The 18,574-nt window shown below is 47.9% G+C and overlaps 1 protein-coding gene across 1 annotated transcript in view; it reads left to right on the top strand.

The window, feature by feature from the left end:
• Positions 1-253: 253 nt before the first annotated feature.
• Positions 254-18,574, top strand: part of SDAD1 (SDA1 domain containing 1) — a 66,870-nt gene continuing 48,549 nt past the window's right edge. The window contains exons 1-6 of the mRNA XM_040417952.1: positions 254-504; positions 2,077-2,181; positions 11,257-11,355; positions 12,692-12,802; positions 14,973-15,044; positions 15,136-15,236. Of these exons, the coding sequence (XP_040273886.1) occupies positions 415-504; positions 2,077-2,181; positions 11,257-11,355; positions 12,692-12,802; positions 14,973-15,044; positions 15,136-15,236 (578 nt within the window). The 5' untranslated portion in view covers positions 254-414. The remainder of the gene's footprint in view (positions 505-2,076; positions 2,182-11,256; positions 11,356-12,691; positions 12,803-14,972; positions 15,045-15,135; positions 15,237-18,574) is intronic.

Raw genomic sequence — 18,574 nt, forward strand, 5'->3', positions numbered from 1 at the left:
AGTTCTGATCATGTAATCTGTTCATTGACAAGCTTTCACCTGTTTTATAACATCTTTCAATATAAGAAACATTATCATGAGCCATGATTCCTACCTAGTGACAAAACTCACCCCAGCCAGTGTGACCTGAAACCGCCACACCGTGTACCCGGGCGGCAATCTCCTGTGAGGACACTAGATGGCGCCATGTTCCGTGGTTGCTATCTCAATGTTTTGTCCCGTTTGAGCTGCCGTCCTGACGTAACGCGCAGCCCTGACGGCTAGGAAATTCAACATGGCGTCCTCTAAGTATGTACACACGTGTGCTGGGCATTGAACCTATTGCTGACGTGATAGTATAGCGAGCACGTTACATCAGGTGTTATAGGAAGCGCCTGCTGCTGGTTCTGAGAAGCCTTCCACGGAGCCGCCATCATGTCCGGCAGAAATAACAACAAGCTGCCGACTAACCTGCCGCAGCTGCAGAACCTGATAAAGAGGGACCCGTCCTCATACACGGAGGAGGTGAGAGCCTGGCGGGGGATGTGTGCCCATGTAAATGACAGCCTGGCGGGGGATGGTTTAGGGTCCGGCAGCGTACAGCTATAGGGCTCTCACACCAGCGGGTAATCTGCGTGAAAGAGAGCCAAGCCCCGCTCCAGACAGCAGAGACATGACTGATAATGCTCCGTGCCTCTCTGTGACCTTTTTACTACAAAATCACTGTGACAACTTTATCTCACTGATTTTGTAGTAAAAAGGTCACAGAGAGGCACGGAGCATTATCAGTCATGTCTCTGCTGTCCGGAGCGGGGCTTGGCTCTCTTTCACGCAGCGGATTACCCTCACAGCATCCGCTGGTGTGAAAGAGCCCATACAGTCGCAGAAAAGTCACGTGACTTTTTCTATAACGGCAGTCAATGATGTCATGACTAGTGTTGAGCGAACTTGTGTTTTAAGTTCGGCGTCTAAAGTTCGAGTTCCCGTTATGGATTCTAAATTCCGTTATGGTCCGTGGTAGCGGAATCCATAACTGGATACTTCGAGAACCCGAACTTTAGACGCCGAACTTAACACACAACTTTGCTCAACACTAGTCATGATGTGACATGCTGCGGCTGGACCCTAAGGGTATTGGTACATGGCAACACTGGTCATGGCCAAGAGGGCAGAGTAGTGGGGATCTCATAGAAATGAATGGGATCGCTGTGCCAGTCGCAAGAAATCTAACACCGATACTCCGTGACAGCTGTAGTCGTACCCTAAGGCTCAGTTCACACCTGAGCGTTCTGAAAGGAGCGCTCTGTATGCGCAATTGTACGGGCGTTTACAAGCGCGCATACAGAGACAAGCGTACACACAGTGTCGCGCGTTCCCGAAAGTCTATGTACGGGAACGCGCGACAAGCGCCCAAAAAAACGCTCCTGTACTTGTTTGAGCGTCGGGCGTTTTACAGCGCGATCGTACGCGCTGTAAAACGCCCAGGTGAGAACCATTCCCATAGGGAAGCATTGGTTTCTCCTTGTTGAGCGTTTTACAGCGCGTAGGAACGCGCTGTAAAACGCTCAGGTGTGAACTGAGCCTAAGGGTTTATTTGGTAAGGGAATCTTTGACCCAGTTGATGGAAAGCCTTGCTACACCTACATGCTGTGCTCTGTGTGATGGGACGACAACCCCTATCATCCGGACCTGAATATAAAAAAGCAGAATGTGTCTGATCAGGGGGGTCCTACTTCTGGAACCCTTGCTGATCTGCTGTTGGAGACCTGTGACTCTGTCTCCTTTGTGTGCACCTCTAAAGTGAATGGGATTGAGCTGCAGTACCAAACACAGTTCATATACCGTGTATGGATAGTATGGAGAGGCAGCAGGACTGGGGGACTGACCACAGGGACCACACATGCACCCCCCCCGGTCTTATTAATCTCTTATGGGACAGCCGAGTACAGCGTTCAGCTATCTCATGCCGTCTCATAGACTGATGTGCACGCTCGACCAGTTCTCCATTCAGGACTTGTTATAACTTGAATACCTCTTTAAACTATGATGGTGGGGTTTATACCATGGTTAATACTAAGACATTCTTGTTTCCTTAAGTTTTTACAGCAGTACAAGCACTTTCAGTCCGTCATTGAGGTGTTCAAGCTGCGACCAGACCGACCTAACAAGGATTTGGCTACGTTGGTCATGTTTATGGCACAGGTAAGAATTGTTCTGAACTATTTTGGGACCTGCTTGCTGTTAAAGGGTTACTCAGATTTCAGAAAGTTTTTTATATATCAAGGAGAAATAGCAAAAGTATTGATCGCTAAGAGAGAAGCACTCATATATCACGCTCTCTCCCCTGACTGCAGGAGATGGAAACAAGAAAGGCCAATCAACTTCCTATTCAGTCCATCTCCTGTAGCGATGGGCGGGTGCTTCTCTTTCCTCATTCTAGTGATCGGTGGGAGTCTCAGGACTCGGACCCACTCCGATCAAAACCTTTGTTATGTCTCTATGACGTGTCAAAGTTTTAGGAAAAGTCAGTGACCATTTAAGTTCTGTATCCGCTATCACCAGATGAGTAATGACTCGATTTTGTAGGATCTGTTTGAAAGGGTCCATTCACACGACCATATCTGTTTTTGCTGTCCGCGAAACACTGATACTAGCCATGTGCATTCCGCATTTTGCGGATTGGAACGTCCTGCCCTATGCTAGAAATGTCTGTTCTCCGCAAAATGGACAAGTATAGGACATGTTCTAAGTTTTTTTGCGGAATGGAAGGGCGGATGTGGACAGCACATGGTGAGCTGTTCGCATCTTTTGTGGCTCCCATGAATAGGTCCGCATGCGGTCGGCAACATTGCGGAACGGTTGTGGACAGAAAAATATGGTTGTGTGAATGAGAACATTTATCTTTATCTTCTCCTATAAGTGACGTGTTATTATTGTGAACCCCACTGATCACTAGAGTGGGAGTTCCTAATCACTGCACAGCATTTGGGACCCCCATTCTGTTGATTGTGGGAGTTTGAGCAGTGGGGGGAAAACGCCTTTAAGGCCAGTATTTCATGGCGGCTATCCAGTCTTGGGCTATTTTCACACTTGCGGCAGTGTGATCCGGCAAGCAGTTCCGTCGTCGGAACTGCCCGCCGGATCCGCCTCTGACTGAAAGCATTTGTGAGACGCATCCGGATGCGGATCCGTCTCACAAATGCATTGCGAGAACGGATCCGTCTCTCCGCTTGTCATGCGGACAAAATTTCAAATCGGACAGCTCACGACCTTAGTATCGATGTCTGCACAGGAAAGGAGCAATCCCCATATAATTCATAAAGGGTAATCCCAGCAGACGTACTTGCTCTTAATGGTATGCTTTATTAACGGTTCACAGAACGCGTTTCGGGTTGTCCAGCCTTCCTCAACTGCACAGTGTGAACTGACACTTTCTCCCATTTTATAGGCATAGATCACAATCACATGGTCATGACATCATCAATCAATTAGTAACACAGGAACTGACATCACTAACTAATGGTGAAAAAACCTCATATCCTGATTCATGTCCATCCAGACTAACTTCGTGGCACTGCAGTCTGCAAAAAAAATTGAACAATTATGGAAAACCAGATTAAAAACACATGACTTCATAATCCCTATTAAGCCCTTTTGGGTATAACGTATCCAACGTATGGATCCAAAAGGCCTCCCTGCGCAATAACGGCCTCTTCAAATCACCTCCCCTCCTTGGTTGACACTCTGCTCTATGACTTGATATTTCAATTGTGCGATTGAATGATTGTGATTGTGAAAATGAGAAGGAATGGGTAACAGCAAATTTTGTTTCCGTATTGTGGATTTATGTTTGCATATACGGTCTTTCACCATTTGAATTCTCCCCCACATACAGCAGGCCGCACGGGCACTTGATAAGGTAAGTGACATTTTTTTGTGTCACAGGTGTAGTAGCCTCTAATCTTATAGGCCTTCCCAGTGCGTGGGTGATAGAAATATTGTCCTTTCTGTATATTACTGCGTTGCATGCAGTGGAGACAAGGAAATGTACCTCCCTTTTGGCTGACCATAGGAAGGCCTATAAGATTAGAGGCTACTACACCTGTGACACAAAAAAATGTCACTTACCTTATCAAGTGCCCGTGCGGCCTGCTGTATGTGGGGGAGAATTCAAATGGTGAAAGACCGTATATGCAAACATAAATCCACAATACGGAAACAAAATTTGCTGTTGCCCATTCCTTCTCATTTTCACAATCACAATCATTCAATCGCACAATTGAAATATCAAGTCATAGAGCAGAGTGTCAACCAAGGAGGGGAGGTGATTTGAAGAGGCCGTTATTGCGCAGGGAGGCCTTTTGGATCCATACGTTATACCCAAAAGGGCTTAATAGGGATTATGAAGTCATGTGTTTTTAATCTGGTTTTCCATATTTGTTAGATTTTTTTCTCGCCCAATTCCTTGGGGGACACAGGAAACCTTGGGTATAGCTCATCTCCATAGGAGGCGTGACACTAAGTGAAAGACTGTTAAGCCCCTCCTCCAGCAGCTATACCCTCAGCCTGGAGCGAGCGACTACCAGTTTTTTGCTTAGTGTCAAGGAGGCAAGACACTCTCTGCACTGCAGAGCTGTCTTTGCTAAAGATTTTATTTTTTCTCTTTTATTATTTTCAACTTTTTTTCCTTTTTCAACAGGGACAACAGAGTCGCATTAGACCTCTCTGTTTTCCCGGGGTTGAGCTGCGCCAGTGCCGGTTATCCGCACTGCTGCCTCCCCCACAGAAGAAAAGGAGGACCAGGGCAGCCCAGCTCCCCTGCATCCCGCCAGCACAAGGGTCGCCCACCTGCAAGCCCCTCTCCAGCTCCCTGCCACTTCGGTGCCAGTGGCTGAAGGGGCGTCCCTGCTGGATGGACAGAGGGTGAAAACGTCGATGGTGAGGTGGCTGTGCAGCCGTTCTACTCCCTCCCCCCCCCCCCCCCCCCGTTAGGGCCTGATGCTGCTGTCCCCTCTGCCTGACCTTCATGTCAGTTACAAGTTACAGCTCTCTTAGCTGTGAGTCCTGCGGCTCCTTTGTGTTTGTGGCAAAAGCGGAGCGATGCTCGTGGGGGAGGGTTACAGCGCAGTTTTACCTCAGGTGCGGCGGCCGTGGGCCGCCTTTCGTTATCAGCTGCTGGATAGCAGGCACACGTGTACTGCGGCTGTGTTCAACTGTCGGCTGATATTCTGACAAGCGCACGCTCTTGTCCGGCCACTGGTGTGCGTTCGCCTCCGCTTATATGGAAGTGAACGGGGGACATTATTCTGTGGGGTTTCGGCGGCATGTAATATTTTGAATCACGCGCGCGCGCGAGAAGTTTTATCGGTGGGCGGAGCTTCGTTCCGTTCCACTGTACATGTTAGGCTTCAGTCAAGGGGCGGACGTCTTTCTTCTCGCTCCTCACTAGCCCCGCCTCCTCTTCGTGCCTGCCTGCTCTCAGGACAGATTACCTCAGGGCCTGAGGACCGCTGCTGTTGCCGCTGCTGTTGCCGCTGCTGTGCCGTCTGCTCCCACTGTGACCTGGTAGGACTGTTGACCCCTTCCAGCACTGCAGCCCTCTGGCCTGGACGTTTTTGTATATTACTTCCAGCCAACATGTCTGACCCCTCAGTGCCTGCTGGTCCTTGGTATCATACCTGCACCGCATGTAAGGCACCCCTTCCTCAAGGGCAGCCTGACCCGCATTGCTCGGCTTGCAAAGCCCCATTACAGGGTCCGCCATCTGCTGTGTCACCCCCTGGCCTCTTGGATCCCCCTGACTGGGCTAGATCCCTTTCCCAGGCTGTGGTCAGTCTCACTAATGTTGTGGGCCGCCTTGCAGATACATTGCCCTTACCGCAGCTGGATAATTCCCCTGCTGGGCCCTCCGGGTCCGCTACCTTAGCTGACCCGTCTGAGTCTCTCTCTCCAGGCGACACCTCCAGAGTCCGTCAACTCCAGAAGCGGTCCAGGGCGGAGCACCTATCATCCTCGGATGCTTCGGTATCATCCCCAAGGGTGCGCCCTCAGTCGGGTCCTTCCTCATTACAGGATATGCCCTCTGAAGGGGAACTAGCCGATTCTGATTGGGATATGGACTCGGCCTTGCCTTCAAAGCTGGCTTCTGCTGTGGGCCATCTTATTAACAATATCCGTGATACCTTTAAGATTCACGATGACCCTCCTAATTCTGAAAAGGCCAGTGTTTCCTTTTTTCGCCAAAAACAGGCGTCTGCGGTTTTTCCCCTCCACGCTGACTTCTCGTCGGTGGTTTCTAAGGCCTGGGCCCGTCCTGATGCCCGTTTTACCCCGCCTAAGAAGTTGGATATCTGTTATCCATTCCCGGCGGATTGCATTACAAACTGGGCGTCACCACCTAAAGTCGACCCCCCTGTGGCCCGTTTGTCCAAAAGCACGGCTATTCCCGTTGCAGATGGTTCTTCCTTACAATCCACGGAAGATCGTCGGATAGAGGCCATTACAAAGGGTATCTTTGCAGCCTCCGGTTCCGCCCTCAGGCCGGTCTTTGCCTCCGCTTGGGCTGGAAAAGCGGTTTCAGAATGGGCGTCTCAGCTGGATCAGGAGCTTGAAGTTTCGGCTAGAAGGGAGCTTTGGTTAAAGGTTTGGACGGCGGACGCCACGTCAAAGCGGTCTCTTACTGGCCTTCCCTTCACTGGTTCTCGATTGTTCGGGGCCCGCTTGGATGAAATCATCTCTGAAGCCACGGGAGGGAAGAGTACACATCTTCCCCAATCCAGGACTAGGAGCACCACTCGAGGCCGTCCCACCTTTTCTCGCTTCAGGTCTTCCCGCAGAGCTCCCACACCTCGCACCACTTCAGGTCCATCCTCTAACCCTGTCCAAGACAGACGTAAGAAGCTTTTTTTTTTCGGACCCAGCCCTCCTGGCGCAAGTCACAGCCTGCTCGTCCTCCCGCGACCAAGCAGAACCCTACCTGAAGGTGCGCCCCCACCCACCCGGGTGGGGGGACGTCTCCTCCTGTTCAGGGACTTCTGGCAGACGCACGTCTCCGACGCCTGGGCTCTCGAGGTGGTGTCTTCCGGGTACAAACTCGAGTTTGCGTCCCTCCCCCCAGTTCGGTTCTTTCGCTCCCGGGTTCCTCGAGATCCCCAAAGGGCGGCCGATTTCTTTACTGCCACTCGTACCCTTCTGGACAAGGGGGTCATCGCTCCGGTTCCTATGGAGGAAAGATTCAAAGGGTTCTATTCGAACCTTTTTGTGGTCCCCAAAAAGGAAGGCTCGGTTCGTCCCATTCTGGATTTAAAACGGTTAAACCGTTTCCTTCGTCTTCAGCGGTTCCGGATGGAGTCTCTCAGGTCGGTGGTGGCCTCTCTGGAAAAAGGGGAGTTCCTGGCCTCTATCGACATCCAGGACGCCTACCTTCATATTCCAATCGCTCGGTGTCATCAGTGCTTTCTGCGCTTTGCAGTGGGGTCCGACCACTACCAGTTCGTTGCCCTCCCCTTCGGGCTGGCGACAGCCCCTCGCGTTTTCACAAAGGTCCTAGCCCCTGTCCTCGCCTTACTTCGTTCCAGGGGAGTTTTTCTTCTTCCATATTTGGACGATCTCCTTATCAAGGCACCCTCTCTGTCACTGACATCTGCCAGTGTGGACCTCTCGCTACAAACCTTACGCCGGTTCGGTTGGATTATCAATCTTCCCAAATCCGCTCTTGTTCCATCCAGGCAACTGATCTTTCTAGGGATGCTGCTGGATACAGATGCAGCGGAGGTTCGGCTTCCGTCAGAGAAGCGCCAGCTCCTTCATCGGTCGGTTCAGAGCCTTCTGAACCACCGCCGTCCTTCCTTCCGGTTCAGCATGCGGGTCTTGGGACAGATGGTATCCTGTTTCGAAGCAATCCCCTACGCGCAGTATCACTCCCGCACCTTTCAGACTGCCATTCTGTCCGCATGGGACAAGTCCCAGGAAAGTCTGGATCAGCACTTTCCCCTTCCCCCCCAGGTTCGCTCCTCTCTACTCTGGTGGTTACGGACCCCTCTCCAAGGGAAGTTCCTTCCTACCGATAACTTGGTTGGTGATTACCACCGATGCCAGTCTGCGGGGTTGGGGGGGGGTGTTTCCTCCTCGGTCCGTACAAGGCACTTGGTCTCCATCGGAGTCCAAACTGCCGATCAACGTTCTGGAGCTGAGGGCGATTCTCCTCTCACTCCGGCATTGGACTTCGCTGCTTCAGGGTCACCCTGTTCGTGTCCAATCGGACAATGCCACGGCTGTGGCATACATAAATCATCAAGGGGGCACTCGCAGCGCGGCAGCAATGAGGGAGGTGTCTCTAATCCTTCGCTGGGCGGAAGTTCATGTTCCAGCCATTTCGGCCATTTACATCCCGGGGGTGGACAATTGGGCGGCGGATTTCCTCAGCCGGACGACGATCGACCCGGGCGAGTGGTCTCTGCACCCCGACGTCTTCGAGTCTCTTTGCCTCCGTTGGGGTCGTCCGGACGTGGATCTCATGGCCTCCAGATTCAACCACAAGCTCCCCACCTTCATGGCCAGAACCAAGGATCCGGACGCTTACGGCGCGGACGCGCTCGTCCTTCCCTGGACGGAGTTCTCTCTCCTCTACGTTTTTCCGCCCCTGCCTCTTCTTCCACGAGTCCTTCGGAAGATCGCGGCGGAGGGCACGCCTGCGATCCTAATAGCCCCGGATTGGCCTCGTCGTCCTTGGTACGCCGACCTTATGTTGCTCCTGGCAGACGCCCCCTTGCCTCTGCCTCTAAGAGAAGACCTCCTCTCTCAAGGGCCGATCTTCCACCAGCATTTAGGGTCGCTACGTTTAGCGGCGTGGCTATTGAGACCGCGGTCCTAACGCGGCGGGGGTTTTCTGCTGACGTGGTCCGTACCATGATTCGTGCGCGAAAACCGGCATCGTCCAGGATTTATTACCGAACCTGGCGGGCCTATTTGAACTTCTGCGAGACCTTAGATGTTCATCCCCTTCGGTTTTCTCTCCCCACGATTTTATCCTTCTTGCAGTCTGGTCTGGACTTGGGTTTGGGTCTCAGTACCCTAAAGGGTCAGATCTCAGCGCTTTCGATCCTTTTTCAGCGACCTCTGGCTCCGCTCGGTCCAGTTAAGACTTTTCTGCAGGGGGTTGCTCACTATGCTCCCCCGTATCGCGCTCCCGTTCCATCTTGGGATCTTAATGTTGTGCTGACGGCTCTCCAATCTTCTCCTTTCGAGCCTTTGCGCAGGGTTTCCCTTCGCTTGTTGTCTTGCAAAGTTTTTTTCCTCGTAGCCATCACGTCTCTTCGGCGTGTGTCTGAATTGGCGGCACTTTCTTGCGTAGAACCCCTCTTGGTTTTTCACCAGGACAAGGTGGTTCTCCGCCCGGTTCCGGATTTCCTTCCGAAGGTGGTGTCCGCTTTTCACCTGAATGAAGATATTATCCTTCCTTCTCTGTGCCCGTCCCCGTCTCATCCTCGGGAACGGGATCTTCACCGTCTGGATGTTGTTAGGGCTCTGAGGATCTACTTGGATGTAACTAGACCCTTTCGGCGCTCGGATTCTCTATTTGTGGTTCCGGAGGGTCCGCGCAGGGGGCTGGCGGCATCTAAAGTGGTTATTGCCCGCTTCATCAAGATGGCTATTGCTGAGGCTTACAGTGCTAAGGGCAGGGAACCGCCTTTTGGTGTTACCGCTCATTCTACCAGAGCGGTCGGGGCTTCCTGGGCTCAGCGAAATCGAGCTTCGGCTGAACAATTGTGTAAGGCGGCCACCTGGTCTTCTTTGCACACTTTCACCAAGTTCTACAAGGTGAACACTTATGCATCGGCGGATGCTGCTTTGGGCCGCCTGGTCTTGCAGGCGGCGGTGCCTTAATGCCTATGATGCTTTAATTGACTTTGGGTTGTGGTCCCTCCCTATTTGTGGACTGCTTTTGAACGTCCCAAGGTTTCCTGTGTCCCCCAAGGAATTGGGCGAGAAAACGAGATTTTTGTATAACTTACCAGTAAAATCTGTTTCTCGCTCTTCCTTGGGGGACACAGCACCCACCCATTGTTTTGGTTGCCCTGACGGGAGTTTTGACTTGTTGGTGTTAATTTGGTTGATCCTTGCCTTTGTTTTAACTACTTGGGCACATAACTGGTAGTCGCTCGCTCCAGGCTGAGGGTATAGCTGCTGGAGGAGGGGCTTAACAGTCTTTCACTTAGTGTCACGCCTCCTATGGAGATGAGCTATACCCAAGGTTTCCTGTGTCCCCCAAGGAAGAGCGAGAAAGAGATTTTACTGGTAAGTTATACAAAAATCTCGTGTTTTTTTTTTGCAGACTGCAGTGCCACGAAGTTAGTCTGGATGGACATGAATCAGGATATGAGGTTTTTTCACCATTAGTTAGTGATGTCAGTTCCTGTGTTACTAATTGATTAATGTCATGACCATGTGATTGCATGCTACGGTTTTATCTTTTGCCTGATTCGTCAAAATGACTGAACTGAAGACATCCTGATGCATCCTGAACGGATTACTCTCCATTCAGAATGCATGGGGATTTAGAGCCCCTGTGACGGAACTCGGCGCCGGAAATGAAAAACGCTAGTGTGAAAGTACCCTAATTTAGTGTCTGGACTAACCAAACTCAGGAGTTCTGTACTGATTTAAAGGGGTTATCCCATGACTAATGTCATATAGTACATGACAACCTCTTTCTACTAAAGCTAGAACCAGCCCTGTACCTCACATGGATCCAGAGATCTCCCCATTCAATGCTCTGCTAGATTGATATCAAGCTGGCCTTTCAAAGGGAGTGTCTTTTCTGCTGCAGCTAAGGGGGCGTGTCCATGCTCTCCCTATCCCAGCTCAGTGGGAGTGTCTTTTCTGCTGAAGCTAAGGGGGCGTGTCCATGCTCTCCCTATCCCAGCTCAGGAGCCAGTTGAAGGATGAAACTGAGCATGTGCGGCCATCTCAGTGAGCAGGTCAAAGAAATAAGAAAAAAGCAAACAGCAGGTGGCGCTACACAGACACATTTTATTGAATAACTCACTGGCTATGCTAACTTTTTTTAATTACATATAAATTCAAAAGTATTCAGACCCAGGTGCTGGTTTGAAAACTGAAGAATATTTTCTGTGGGACAACCCCTTTTAAACTCATCTCAGTAGAAAAACGGGCCAGTCTGGGTGTTGCGGTCTAATCCATATGCTAAACCGTTACCGTGTTGCGTTCTAGAAACTAGGCTTGATGTAATCGTGTATGTCTTGTGGTGCTTTCCAGACTGCACACTGTTATCCAGAGCATCTCCAGGATTTCCCTCAGCAGATGAAATCCATCCTGTCTTCACAACACACAGTCATGGATCCAGATCTCAGAATGGTAAGCTGTTTTCTACATAATACGTTCTGGATGATTTCCCTTTCATACATTTTCAGGTTTATTTTGGGTCAGGAATATGCACTCCAGGTTTAACGCACCCTCAGGATCTGTTATTCTACAAAGTCTGTTACGAAACTTCCCGTTTTCACTATAGGGTGGTAAAGATATCAGACACAGCAAAAACACACCACAAACCACCACAAATCATTGGGTTTGGCATGTAAGACCTAGAGGCAGTTATTGGACAGTAGCCTGAACAGGATATCTAGAAGTGAATAGACGAATCGGTAGTTTGTACAGGGAGGTCATTGGACCAACTAGATACACATAGCTACAATACAAGGAACTGGCCATCGGTCTTGTCATGTATATTTTGGGCATAGTACTGCGTAGCTGCAAGCTGTCGTATTCAGTAGATATGTCAAGTGCAGAGGAAAATAAACACTTGGGCCGCTTTTAGACGAGCAGCGCAGCACTGCCGCAGTCGCATAGCATTATTGATTTATGATTCTATGTAACCCTTACAGTTCTGGAATATATTGGATAACACTGACATAATGCAGTCACTGTTATCCAATACATTCCAGAACTCTAAGGGTTATATAGCATCATAAATCAATATAATGCTATGCGACCCCGGCAGTGCTGGACACTCGCTCATCTGAAAGCGGCCTTATCTTACCCTGTAAACTTTTAGTAGACATTTGCTGTTTTATGTACAGGAATTGTTATTACAGTGTAGCGTGAAGACAACCTGTCCTGTGAAATGGGAGAGAGCCTCACTTCATAGCATTTAGTCTTAAAGGAGTCTGTCACCAGGAAATTTACTGTTAAATCAGGCAGAGCCTTGTAGGGCCAGGTCTGCTGAATGTAATGACACTTTTCATGAATGCTAGGGAAGCTTGTCACCGTTGCGGGCCGCTATTGACTGCAACCCCCGTCGCCGGATGTTTTGATCCACACGACGGGGAGATGCAGCGGTGGCCGTGCAGGGATCTGGAGTGACTTGGGTGCCAGGGAAGCCGGGTAAGTATGATCTATAGGAGGGTCCCCCGGCATTGTGGGATATTTTTTGAATTGGAAAATCCCTTTAACCAAACATTTTGGATTTTTGTAGTAACCATAAAATCACTTTCTCATTGATTTCACTGAGGGACACAGATCACGTGCTCTGTCAGCCTCCTAATGGCAGGGCCTATAATCTATGATGCAGTTACCCCCAATGAATTAAACCAAAAAGAGATTTTATGTTAAGTACAAAAATCCAATTGTTCTGGGTGTAGTTTCTTTGTGTATTCCTTCATATGTATTGACTAATTTGCTTGTTGTCTTCCAGACTTTATGCAAAGCTCTGGTTTTGCTGCGAAACAAGGATTTAATAAGCCCTTCAGTCCTTCTTGAACTCTTCTTTGAACTTTTGAGATGTCACGATAAACTCCTAAGGAAGGTAATGACATTTACAATATTAACATGAATTCTTAGGGCTAAATTAAATTTTTTGTTTTTAATAAAGGCATCCAGAAGATGGGGGGGGGGGGGGGGGGGTTGTAAGTGTTCCTGGGGGGTATGGCAATACTGCCACAATATAGCCTCCATATTACAACCAAGAACCTGGACATCCCGTGGGTCTACCACACTATAAAAATCTAGTGATAATCTATGTTCAGTTCAGCAGCACTGTAGTTCGTCTTTATATGGTAGCCAAAATGCAGCCATATTGCGGCTCTTCTGTTCTGTTGAAGTGATTGGGGCCTATATTGGTTATCCCCCACCAACAGTTCTTCCCTAAGGATTTTTACAGTGAAGATGAACACCTCTCGCCAGTTTGTTTATTAAAGTGTTTGTCCCCTACCCACAGGGGGTGCCATTTTCCCCAAATGAATGGACAGTTGGCTGAGCGTACGTGCTGCTACTCCATTCATTCTCTATGGCAGCGGTCCCCAACCACCGGGCCGCGGCCCAGGACCGGGCCCTGGAAGATTGTTTGCCGGGCCGCGGCAATACAGAGGAGGGGAGACGCCAGGACAGGGGCGGGCAGGGGGGAGGGCCTGCGGCCTCGCAAGTGCTTTTTTTCAGTGCGGCGGCCGGGCCCTCCTTTATATTTTGAGTGCACCTGCACTGCGCTTCATAACCTGTTATAATCCCGCGAGACCCGTGACCTCCTGCGGCGGGTCTCGCGTCGCGGGATCACTGCTGGAATGACACGGCGGTGCGCCGCAGGCAGAGCCACGGGATTGCGCACTGAACTGAAGCCAGCCACAGCCTGCAAGTACGGGGGGCAGATGATGATCAGTGGCACTAATGTTTGAATTCAGAAAGTTGTGAGCCCGCACCGGCCATATGAGGGCAGGGCAGGGACAGCAAATAATGAGGGGAAAAAACTGAAATATATAGAGAGTGGGGGCAAAATGAAATATAGGTAGAGAGGGGGCCTCTGACAAAACATTGGCAATTATAACTGGGTTATTATTGCCAAAGTTTTGTCAGTGGCCCCTCTCTACCTATATTTCATTTAGCCCCCATTCTCTATATATTTCCTTTTCATTTTGCCCCCTCATTATTTGCTGCCCCTGCCCTAATATCAGATCACATTATAATAACCGGCACTAATGTCTGAATTCAGAAAGGGGGGCCCACGCCGGCCATATGAGTGCAGGGGCAGCAAATAATAAGGGGGCAAAATGAAAATGAAATATATACAGAGAGGGGCAAAAAATGAAATATATAGGAGTGGGGGCAAAATGAAATAGTGAGAAAGGGGGCGACTGACAAAGCTTTGGCAATAATAACCACGTCGGCCACATGTGAGGCACGGTGGTGCTCATGGTTATTATTGCCACAGGGGGGCCCAAATTCAAAGGTTGCCCTGGGGCCCATAGAATTCTAGTTACGCCACTGCACCAGACGCATGCACATATCACACACAGCGTGCGGCTGTACAGCGGGTTGGAAGGAGAGTGTTCCTTCCTTCCAACTGTGATGCTGGCCAGCCACTGCCACCAATATGAAAGCTGAAAAGGGCTATTGAGGGAGGGATTGGTTAGGTCTCATTGCCCCACCAATGGAAATGAACATGAAGGCGGGGGGGGGGGGGGGGGGGGTTGTCGGCATCCAGATAGTATCTGAGGGAGTGAGTGGGAGAATGACCTGCAGTTCCTTTTCCATGTCACCTTGAAAATATCAGCAGTGCAGCAGAGACCCTAGTCAGTCACATTTAAATAATAAATGTAATAGTTATCTATTTTAACATGAACCTTGTGTTTTGTTATGCGCGTGAATCAGTCAGCGCCGACCAGCACACACTAAGCCCCCCCCGGTCCCTGGGAAAATTGTCTGACATGAAACTGGTCCGTGGTGCAAAAAAGGTTGGGGACCACTGCTCTATGGGACTGCTGGCAATAGCTGAATACACTATTCATCGTAATCAGTGGGGAACCCAGTGATAAGACCCCCGCTGATCAGATACTTATCCCCCTACCCTGTGGATGGAGGATAAGTTTTGATCTTAGCACAAACACATAAATGAAAAAGAAATAATGAAACTACTGTGAATCAATCTTTGCAGACTGCCATTAATTCCTATCACTCTTTTTATTATTTTTTTTAATCTGAAATAGACCTTATACACTCACATTGTGACAGACATCAAAAATATAAATGCCAAACATAAAAACAACAAAGTGAACACGGTGAGTACCTTCTCCTATGCATCTGATTTGGGTAAGAATACCCTGAGATAGGTTTTGTAAGATAATTACACACTTTTTACGTCTCTTGTAGACTCTGCAGAACTTTATGTATACAATGCTTAGAGACAGCAACACAGTAGCTGCGAAGATGTCACTGGATGTCATGATAGAGCTATACAGAAGAAATATCTGGTAAGAGAATCGTGTGTGCCCGTCCTTTTCTGCTTCATACAGTGAAGTGACTAGAGTCGGCTCTGCAGTTCTCTGCTGGTTTGGATTTTCTTTTCTTTTTTTTTCTTTTTCAGTTTGTCATAGTTCCTGGCTATAAATGGATATTGTGGAAGAATCTGTTTATCATTTACCATGATTTTATAGTTAACATTTAGAATGTATCCCCATAAAACATTAGAGCACATTTACTAATACTTTCTAAGACTTAGACTAGCCAGTCTAAAAATATGGCAGATTTATCAAATTGGCCTCTGCTGGAGGATAAATTATTAGGTTATATTTTTGTACACATTATGCTGTGCGCTGTTAGAAAATGTAGATTTTGGAACAATGGCAGCTGTTTGCCGTGTACAGCATTGTCAGGATCACGACTTAGACTCAGGATGGGAGCTTGAAGGGTCACACTAGGCCTTCCTCTGTCAATGGTTTTACCACTCGTCATATCAGGCTGAAGAGACACCTTGCATTAGACAACACTATAAGGTTCATGCACACAAACGTATTTTCTTTCCGTGTCCGTTCCGTTTTCTTTGCGTATGTGGAACCATTCATTTCAATGGGTCCGCAAAAAAAACGGAAGGTACTCAGTTTGCATTCCATTTCCGTTCCGCAAAAAAATAGAACATGTCCTATTATTGTCCGCATTATGGACAAGGATAGGACTGTTCTATTAGGGGCTAGCTGTTCCGTTCTGCTAAATACGGAATGCACACGGACGTCATCCGTATTTTTTTGCTGATCCATTTTTTTTGGACTGCAAAATACATACGCTCGTGTGCATGAGCCGTAAGACTCACTATGCTCCCTAGCATTTCCAGGGTCAATACACCAATATAGGTAACACTTCTTCTAAGGTCGTGCCTTTTGTTAGAACACAAGAAGGCTCTTATTAAAGAGAAGTTTTAATATAAAAAAGGACAGTGCGTACAAACAATGGGGTTATCATAGAAAAGACCAAATAAAATATACAGACATATACATAGAGTGCAAGATAACAGTTTGAAAATAAAAGGGATAAAAACAGACCTTAATACAGGGCTCGACAAATTTCCTTTGAATCTAGGAGCCAGCTAAAAAGGTTAGGAGCCAGTTGTTGTTTTTTTAACCTCATAAGGCTGCATTTACACGTCCGTGGTGTGTTGCGGACCCGCGAATTGCGGGTCCGCAACACACTAGCCCGTCACCCCCATAGAAATGCCTATTCTTGTCCGCAAGCTGCGGACAAGAATAGGACATGCTCTATCTTTTTGCGGAGTTGCGGACCTAAAGATCGGGGCCGCGCTCCGCAATTGCGGCTGCAGACAGCACACTGTGCTGTCCGCATCCATTCCGTCCCTATAGAGAATGAATGGGTCCGCAGCCGTTCCGCAAAATTGCGGAACGGATGCGGACACATTTTGCGGACGTTTGAATGGAGCCTAAAGCTGTATGTTCATGGGCATGAGCAAGATAATGAAAATATTATGTCATAATAATAATAATGAAGTGACTTACCAGTACCTGTCATACCAAATAGATCATTTTTTTTTCACTTGGCTTTTTGTGGCCATGAACATGCCTTGTATTCTTTGAAGTAAAGTACCAATGGTCAACAGCCTTTGCAGGATCAAACTCCTTTACAGATGATCCATTCATGTTGATCATTAACAAATCACCCAAACTTTCTTGCTGCCAAGGACTTTAAATTCATACCACTCATTGTGAATAGCATGCATACTTTCGTCATGCATTTCAGGCAGTGAGAGTTGTTTCTGGAAATGACGAACCAATGCTGTAATGTCATCAACCCCATAGTCCTGTAATGCTGTTCCTGATGGCCAGGCAAATGTATCAAACACTGCTGTGGAACGTTCAATATTCCTCCGAGTTAGAAATCGCTCTTCCAGATATGAAACACCATGCTGAATCAATTTGTCTTTCTCATGTTGGATGGAAGAATTTGCAGTATGGCTGAGTCCATGCAACTGAATGTTTTGATACAGTCCTTTAAGTGATGTTCCACTAATAAATCTCTCCTCATGCTGTTTTGGCACATCTTTGAGTGCGTTTAAGAATGAAATTGTTTTTCACATGCAACTCAACTGTGCTTAAGAAAAGCTCTTCTCTTTGAAATAAGAGAGAGGTTCTTAATAATTTCTAAGTAATCAAGCAGAAAATGGAGCATGTGAACAAATTTATAATCGGTCAGTTTCGTTAACAAACCATGTGCAACTGCAGAAGCACTGTCTTTTTCTGCAGCAACACTTTCAAGGTGGACTGTCACACATTTCCAGTCTTTGACGAGTGCAGAGAGAGCACTGACTTTGCTCGACACCCATCTTACATTATGCAAGTACTGAAATTTCAGGATTTTTGCCTGAAAACTACCAGCTACCTGCTTCAGCTGTCGCAATCTCTTGGGTGACTACTGATAAAATTGGTACAGCTTCTTTAAAACCGAGTCGAGGTCATCAACGTGTTTTGCTTTTTCACAGAGCTTAATACACTTAAATTTAATCTGTGTGCAACACAGTGAATGCCTATTACATGTGGAAGATTTTGCCGTACTTTCTGTACCAGTCCATTTTCAGCTCCAATCATGCTGGCAGCGCCATCTGTACCAAATCCAATCAGTTTGCTTGAAAAAAGCCAGTCTAAGAGGCCATGTGTCTTCAGGTCTTTAGTAATCGTTTGTAAGTACCCATCTGCAGTAGCCATTTCAAGAGGTAGGACTGATAGAAATACTTCATTAATCTTATTCTTCTTGATGTACCTGACATACAATATTAGCTCTTCGACGCTTCCTTTATCAGTTGATCCGTCTAGCATCAAACTTGCATATTTTGACTCCTTTAGCTCGCAGATGAGCTCTTTCCTTATAACATTTGCAATATGTGAGATGAATTCCTTGCATCTCTTGTCATTTCCATACTCCTCTCACAGCACTCCCTAGTTTCCCAGTCAGCTCTAGCAAACCTTCAAAATCTGTATATGGTCTGTTATGTTTTGCAATATAATAAGCCACATTAAATAGAACGTTCATGTGGTTGAACATCTCTTGATCCATTTTCTTAACACATGCAGCCAATGGCGTAGCTTCTGGAGATAAAAGAACATGTTTTGCCTTTACACATTTTTCATGCTGGAGAGACTTTGCATGTTTTTTGAAGGTCTCCAGTTTAAATGGTCCTGAAAACCCGTTCACACACTTAGATGCTTGGTCAGCAATCCCAGGGAAAGAAGCACAGATCTCGCATATGGCTATACCCGTGTTATGGTAAAATTTTAACCACGTGAGTTCCTTGCACCAATATTGCTTA

Source organism: Bufo bufo, chromosome 2, assembly GCF_905171765.1.
Source record: "Bufo bufo chromosome 2, aBufBuf1.1, whole genome shotgun sequence".
Lineage (NCBI taxonomy): Eukaryota > Metazoa > Chordata > Amphibia > Anura > Bufonidae > Bufo > Bufo bufo.